The sequence below is a fragment of the Vigna unguiculata genome, chromosome 5 (genome assembly GCF_037176805.1).
Source record: "Vigna unguiculata cultivar grain cowpea cultivar isolate G323 ecotype 2 chromosome 5, ASM3717680v1, whole genome shotgun sequence".
Lineage (NCBI taxonomy): Eukaryota > Viridiplantae > Streptophyta > Magnoliopsida > Fabales > Fabaceae > Vigna > Vigna unguiculata.
The window spans coordinates 52,205,643-52,213,590 of record NC_140796.1 but is presented as its reverse complement, the minus strand read 5'-3'; the positions used below and the strand labels follow the sequence as shown (position 1 = coordinate 52,213,590).

The following is a 7,948-nucleotide window of genomic DNA, read 5'->3' as shown; positions in this document are numbered from 1 at the left end:
CTCTCATCTTTTTTTAATACACTATTTTTAAACATTAATTGTTTTAATTAAAAAGTTTAAGTAACTTCGATCTAACACACTCCAGAACCATAACTTATTAGGCCTCAATTAATTAATATAAAATGCAATCTCTCTTTCTCTGTAGATTTTAACTAGTAAAATATAAATCTTAATTACTTTAATTATTGATAGAAAGTCTTGTTTAAATTGAATGATGATACAAATTTAATTAATTTACCATTACTTTTATGTATTAGGTATACAAAATATACCTAATACATAATATATATATATATGTGCAAAAATAAATATTTGGATTTTAAACATGATGATGGTTATGTAATATCCGAATAATTTTGTTAGCTTTGACTAATTCAAATGAACTATCTATTTAAAGTATATTACATTATAACAGGAAAAATAAAAACTATTAAATGTCAACCAAAGCTTTCGAAAACAAAATGTTCACAAGTCAACGTAAATAATGGACACTATAGATTTAATTATATGATTTGGCCATCACTGAAAAAAAAAAAAAAAACGATTGCATATTTTTATTCGTCCTTTTTTTTATTTATTTCAGAAGCGTCGCATTCATGTATTAGTAAATTAATTAATTTGAAGTTATTTTACCTAATTTTTTATGTGGTTGTCTAAATATCAAAATCACCAATGAATTAATATTGGAGAACATAAAAGTTATATATAATATTAATGAAAAACAAAACACAATACTATGCATGTGTAAAAAAACAAAAAATCTGAATGAGTTGGGTTAAAGTTTTTCGATACACACAAGAAAAAGTTGAGAATTTATATTGTTGTGGTCAGAAACAGAAGATGAGAGATAAGCATTTAAGACATGGCTGTTATTGAGGGTTGTGAAGGTCCCAAGCATCCACGATTCACAACTAAGCAAGAATAAGTTTGTGGTCGTTGTAACTACTTTTATTTTATGTGGCTCTTGTGAATACAGTTCAATTACTCAGAGAATGACGTTAACTTCACAGTGGAAAATGTTTCAGACACAAATTAGAAGACAGGGTCTGTTTGATAATAATAAATGTTAAAGTGGTTTCAAGTGAAAAGATAATTGAGAAATGTAGTAAGTGCAGGTTGATAAGTTAGTTTTTTCTTTTAATCATAAGTAGTATATTTTAAGTGATGTATGTTTAAAATATATTTTGAAGTGCATAAAAAATCTTTTTTATAAGTGTGTATAAATTTGAGGAGATCAAATATATCAAATTTATTAAAATTAAAAGAAAATTTTATTTACATTTTAATTTTTGTTCGTGTAAAAGAATTTGAGAATCAAAGTCTACTTAATGGACAAGAAAGTTCCATCGGTGGGTGCATAGTTTGATAGATGTAAAATACAAAGGCAAAAGTTTACATGATACTTTTAAATAATTTTTAATTCTATATTATCAGTACAATATATTTTAAATATATATGTAGTTTTCTAATTTATAAAGGTTTTTACTAATTTCGTTTCTGCACATAAATTTTTTTAAAATAAAAATTAAATATATTTTTAATTTTTCATATTTAACGCGATATTAAAATTAGTTTCTATTATAAAAATTTAATACATTTTGATATTCAAATTTAATAAATAAATGAATATAGAAATCTTAATCTAATTACACTAAATGTTTTGAATGGGTTAAATATATTTTATGATACATTTTAGTTCAATTACAATTGAGATTATATCTATTTATTTTGTAAAATTAAAAATTAAAATGTATCAAAAATTTGAATAAAAACAAATTTCAATTTTATTTAGAAACTATTTATCCCATTTTTTATAAAGATAATCATAACTCTAAAGTTTCCTCTCCATTGTTATTCAATTTGCGATGTTATGTTTAAGATTTTAAACTTAAACGGTCACACGACAGTACGACAAGATCAGATGAGAATAGATTAATAAAAAAATACAAATTTTGGATATTGAAAAAATAAAAAAATTTAGTGAGAGTTCAACTGAAAATACACAAATAGAAGCTTGAAAATTAATTATGCAATCTTTTATTTTTCACACAATGATACATAAGATGCAAAGTAATGATCACGTCAACCCAAATAAAAATTTAAAACTTAATTAAATTTATTACTTGAAATTATGTTCAATTAATCACAAGCCCGTTATGTTTCATTTAATAAGTTAAAACTATATATGAGTATTATTTTATAATTTACTATTATTTAAATTTTTTCTTTAAGTAATATTTTTTTAGAGGTATCTTTTTATGAGTCTCCTCAACCACATAACACTGAAGTCCAAAATTTGTACTGAATTTGCTGTATTATTTATCTTCTGAACCTTCAAAAGTTACAATGAGTCAATTTAAGAATTAAAAAATATTATATATTCACCATTGGTTTTGGCTATTCCTTGATTCTTGCTGGAATATGTTGACGACATACTATTTTTTTAGACTAAGTTTGCAATAAATTGACAATTTTCAATAACTTCTTCTACCCCTTTTCAAAGAGGACCACACATATTTATTTGGTTTGGTAATTGTCAAGCTAGGAAAATTTTTTATCCCAAAAAAGGTATAATTTTTATTTTATTAGAAGATACCTAAACTTATCTTCTCTATCTTCACTCTCGTGTTTCAAGTATTGGATATTTATATTTCCACCTTCATTTTCCTTTTGAGGGAGGAGTATTAGAAATTGCACTTTATTAATATGAACGTTTAATTAATTTTGATATTATTACAGATTCATTACCTATTAATATTATTTATGTTACGTAAATTTAAACTCAATATCTCTTACTTGTCATTTTATTTTTAGAGAAGAAAAGTCATTTATAGGTCTAGGGTCCATTCTAACTTCTAATCGTTTGATATTAATAACAAATTAATCATGATTATAATAAGGAAAAGTATGATTTAGAGGAAGAAGAAAAGACAAAACTCGAAACAGAAATACAATTTGAATCGTCAATCCTTAAAATAATAGTAATAATAAAAAAAATAATGTTTCATGTTAACTGACGAATGAAAAATTCATAAAAATTATAATCACTACTGCGTGCACCTTTACGTCTTCATCGACCCAATAGTCAACATAATGACATTTTTAATAATATATATATATATATATATCAATTTAATTTTAAAAACATAACATAAAAAAATACTTCAAAATATTTAAAAAAATAATAAAGTAACACAGACAATTGTATTAAAAATTAAATTTTAAACCGGGTCTTAGATTATTACAACCCAGGGCAACCCTTATTTAGCCTAGGACTATGTAGAGGGAATATTTTATAATATAAACTTATTAACTATTTTATTTATTCCTTTTGAATAACTTTTCCATTTTATATCGTAAAATTCAAAGATAAATTATTAACATTTTTAATTTTAAAATTACTTATTTAAAACAAACTAAAAACTTTTGATAATTATTTTATGAACAAAAAGTAGGTGAAGTACTCAAATCGAGAAATCAATAATAAATTTTGGGTGAGTTGGGGCTTGAATAAGAGAGTGCATAAGTAGGTTTCAAGATGGACATATACTTTTTCACGTGAACATATACTTTTTTTTTTTCACGTGAATATAGTACAACTATTTTTCTTATAACTATTTATGAGAACTGTTAGTCTATTTAAAAAAAGAAAAGAAAATAGACCAAACATACCTTTAAATTTGTTAAGTTTTTATGATTTATTTAAAATCAATTCTTTACCATTAAAATGATAGAACATAAAAATGCTCTTAACATCAGTACAAAGATGAAATGATATTTTTGTAATAATTATATTATTGCATACAATTTTTTTATTAATTCTGTTGATAGTTGATTTAAGTCGTGATGAACTATTTTGAGTGAATTTCTCGTAAAAACAATAATATGTTTTTATTAATAAAACTTGAAATCTTATTTGGCGACTAGTTACTGAAATACTAAACATAGAAAACTGTTTTCCAGACTCTAATATTGAAAAATTAGAATTCAATTAACCTTAGAAATCACGAAAACTAATCTTAAGATGTTTGATTTAAGATGTTTAATTTTTGTAGGCTAAATTAGTTTTTTTTTTTGTTAACGGTTTGAATAAGTAGTAAATTTGTTGCTGTTGCACGTAAAGATCCTCGCTTTTTTTCTCGGTCACTTTTCTTCCGTTGATTCAATAAAAGAGTTGAAAAGAACAAAAAAGATTGAGATGACAAGGATATTCGGGTAGGAGCTAATGAAGTGACAGGTGGTGAATCTGAAGACTATGTGTGTTCTTCTGGCTATGCATGTGAATTGAATGAATGAAGGCCAAAACAAAACGAAGAGAATCTAAGAAGAGAGTGAAAGATGGCATGGGTGAGAGTTTCAGGGCCTCCTAGGGTTGAAGTAGCCGTTGACATGGGAAATCCATTTCTCAATCTCACAGTTGATGCTTTCCTCAGGATCGGAACCGTAATTTTCTCACCCTTTTCTCTTTCTTTTCTAAATTACTTAATTAATTATTTTTACTATTTATTTATTTTGTACTCCAGATCGCAGCCACGCGCGCAGGTGCCGAAGATACCTATCATATTATCCAAAAGAGTAAGTAAGCATTTCATAAATTCATCACTCATCATCATCCCTTTTCTTCCGGAGTCTGAATAGGTAACTTTTTCTTTGATATCTATTAAATCACGTTTCAGTTTTTTCCTTGTTGAATTTGGTTTACGGGTATAAACTAGGTTCTATGGCAATTTCGTATTTTGCTTTGCTTTGCTTCTTCCGTGGTATCGCTTCAGTGTTCCTACTTCTTTAGTTTTGAATTATTATTGCTATTTCGTCTGTGAAGGCCTTTGTCAGACTAATTCAACATGTCTGTTCCAGGGAATATCTCGAGTCATGATTTTGAGAAAACGGTAAGTTCACAATTTAACGCAGTGATTCGCTATCAGTTCTTTTTTTGTGAAATTGATGTTTTCAAGTGTGTAGAGATTCAGTCCAATTTCACTGTGTAAATCAGTATACTGTTGTCTTGTCACTTTTTAACATAACCGACGATTGGATTCTCTTTCTCCTAACCTTTCAATCGTGCTATCAATCCTGTGCATCTTTTTTAAGAGTATAATGCTAGGACGACGGAAAATGATAACTGGGGTGACCTCCCAAAGGGTACCTGGGAAACCTATTCAATGCACATTTTCAATTTCTTGCTCACTGAGGTGTTCGATGTTTTATTGCAGTTGAAGAAGATGTGTAAAGAAGGTGTATATTGGGGTAAGACTTGGATTGCAAGGTCTATGTAATTGGGAATATTCATTTTGAAAAAGCAATTGCTCCATTTGGTGTACTTCTTTTTATGCTTACAGGAACTGTAGCTGGCCTTTATGTTGGAACCGAATATGGGGTAGAGAGAATCCGTGGCACTAGAGACTGGGTAATTCTCTCCACACCATTTGTCCAACTATCCATATTTTTTTTACAGTAGTCTAATTTCACAGTTTAAATAGACTTGTTAAGATTTTAGACCCCCTGCTAGGAGTTACACTGGGTATTGTATTAGATTTATAATATATAGAGATTCTGTTTAGCTAAGATTTTTATGGGAAAGTTAAAACTAACTTATAATTAAGTTGTGGTAAAGAGTACCCGGGACAAGCTCTTTATGTGGTTTATGATGAACCAATTATATCTATCATTAGATTCATCTGATCTTCTTCTTTGCATCCTATACCACCCGCACTGAAACTCTCCCCTTTCCCTTTCTCTCCCTCACAACCAGAAAACTTTTCAACTCACTTTTTCTGACTTCTTCCTTCTCCCCCATTGAACCCAAACCCATCCTCTTCTTCAGAAAATCCATCAGCCACAACTATGCAACCAACTTCTCTTTCGACACTTTGCACTTACCATCCTGATCTCTTTTCAACCCCTTCTCTTCTCTCACAATATATTCTTTATTCTGACTTTCCAATTTTTGGGTTTCTTGTACGATTGATTAAATTGTTACATTGGTTGTGGCTGGCTGCAAATAGTAAACAGCGACAAAATACAAGACTGTGGTGGCACCATAAGGAAACAGTAGACATTGCCATTGAAGGTGGAGAATAATCCATTGGATGAACACAGATCACTTAAATTCCAAGCGATAACTTAGTAGGAGAAAAGGGAAGAATTGCTGCCACCAGAAATTGCTTCTGGTAGCAAATGGTGGTCGAAAGAAGTGTTGAGAATGGAAGTGGCTGGTGAAGAAGTAGTAAGACACGATCTAATGTGGGAGAAGTAGGATATGTGCTAAGATTTTAAATGATGTAATGGTCAATAATACTGATACACTGTAGACGATCTATAAAGATGCACGGTAGCCTTCACCATAAGTTTATTTACAAAAGTTTTCCAAAAGTTAATTTAGTTCATAATTAGATATAATAATTAAAAAAATGAATTTGTGAAAATTGGAAGTCAAAGGGATTTTAACTTTTTGATTTAGATGTGCTCCATTGTTCAATTGCAATTTTATTTTTTACTTGAATTCTTACTGACGCATTTTTTGTTGGTTGCTTGGACTTGGATTGGATGTACTGCAGAAGAATGCCATGATTGGGGGTGCAGTAACTGGGGCGGTGGTATCTGCAGTCAGTAACAACAAGAAAGACAAGATTGCGATAGATGCCATTACGGGGGCAGCAATTGCTACTGCTGCAGAGTTCATAAATTACCTTACTTGAATGAATGAAAATGGATGTTACTAGTTTTCTTGCATGTTTTGGAAAGAGATAGCACATTCAGTCTCTCTTGTCATGTGTACCAGTTCCGTCTTGGTATTGATGCAGTTACTTCTTACTCAGCTTTCAGTTAAACCTATGTTTTTATCTTATATTGGTCAATTACTTGTTCAGCATGGTCAATTACTTAGTCTTTGGGTTTGGAAACAATGAAGGTTTCAGGTTGAAGAGGTTTAGGAATTTAACGCTTTTATGCTGACCGGTGAATCAATTTCGTGTATGCGTTATTATATGGCTTAAAATTTTCAGCTCAAGTGTTTATATGTTAAAAAAAGATCTGCCTAATAGCTTAACCTAGAAAGGAATCTGAATTGATTAATGAGTCTTTCACTTGTTTAAGTTGAATCTTGAAAGAATTTTTAAGTTTTACAACTCAATTAATCAATTTCGTAGTTCTGTGTTAATGGACTGTTTAAGACAATTAAGAAAGATGGTAAGAAAAGAGAAAAATCAAGACACAACAATTTATACTAGTTCGATTCAAAAAGAATCTACGTCTAGTCTTCTCCTAAGTAAACCCACTTAGGAGGATTCCACTAATACAATTAGGATCCAAGAATTACAAGAACATCTATATAATTCTAGAACCTAAAACCCAAGAACTTGATCTACCAATCAAGAACTTCCCCTAGGAGCAATACATCCACGCAATTGCACCTAGGCCTACACTTCACACAATGGAGCAACTGTAATCAGAGATACAATCAAAATAAACAAGAAACGAATACACCTATGTTGTGCAAATTTGTCAATTTGCTCCTAGATTCAAGCTAGACCCATTAAGGTAGAATCAACCATCAATCTCCTTGAATCTTCACTTGAATGATCTTCCAGAATGCTCAAGAACTTTGTGTCTCTCAGAGGGCTGTTTCTCATAATGAATTTTAGTGATCTGTAAATTTTCTCTCTAACTAAAACAAATTTCAAAAAATAGCTTTTATACAGAGTTCTCTACTGTCATTAATGGATTAGGAATTTACCTAATCGATTATCGTGAGTGTATTTTCACTGTCTTAGTGCAGTACTCACAGCTAATTCATTAGTTAAACAACTAATCAATTTATGATTGCACAAGCAAGAGTGTGATGATTAATTACAACTTAATGCAGGCTTGATTTACATCTGATAATTTCATACAAACAGCCTAATGCACAGCCTAACTAAAACAAGACTAATTCTAAACTGGTGATACA

At 29.5% G+C, this 7,948-nt stretch overlaps 1 protein-coding gene across 1 annotated transcript; it reads left to right on the top strand.

Moving 5' to 3' along the window:
• The first annotated feature begins 4,144 nt into the window (after positions 1–4,144).
• Positions 4,145–6,878, top strand: OEP16-1 (outer plastid envelope protein 16-1). The gene is made up of 6 exons (XM_028071478.2): positions 4,145–4,443; positions 4,524–4,575; positions 4,858–4,889; positions 5,214–5,247; positions 5,340–5,407; positions 6,558–6,878. Exons 1-6 carry the CDS (start codon positions 4,339–4,341, stop codon positions 6,696–6,698), a joined length of 432 nt encoding a protein of 143 aa, XP_027927279.1. The 5' UTR covers positions 4,145–4,338; the 3' UTR covers positions 6,699–6,878.
• The last annotated feature ends 1,070 nt before the right edge of the window (positions 6,879–7,948 follow it).

Bases quoted from the DNA above. Each gene is read 5' to 3' on its own strand.
- OEP16-1 (XM_028071478.2), top strand. From the start codon at position 4,339: ATGGCATGGGTGAGAGTTTCAGGGCCTCCTAGGGTTGAAGTAGCCGTT. The intron at 5,248-5,339 runs GTAAGACTTGGA...TTATGCTTACAG, and splicing joins TAAAGAAGGTGTATATTGGG to GAACTGTAGCTGGCCTTTAT. The intron at 5,408-6,557 runs GTAATTCTCTCC...GATGTACTGCAG, and splicing joins TCCGTGGCACTAGAGACTGG to AAGAATGCCATGATTGGGGG.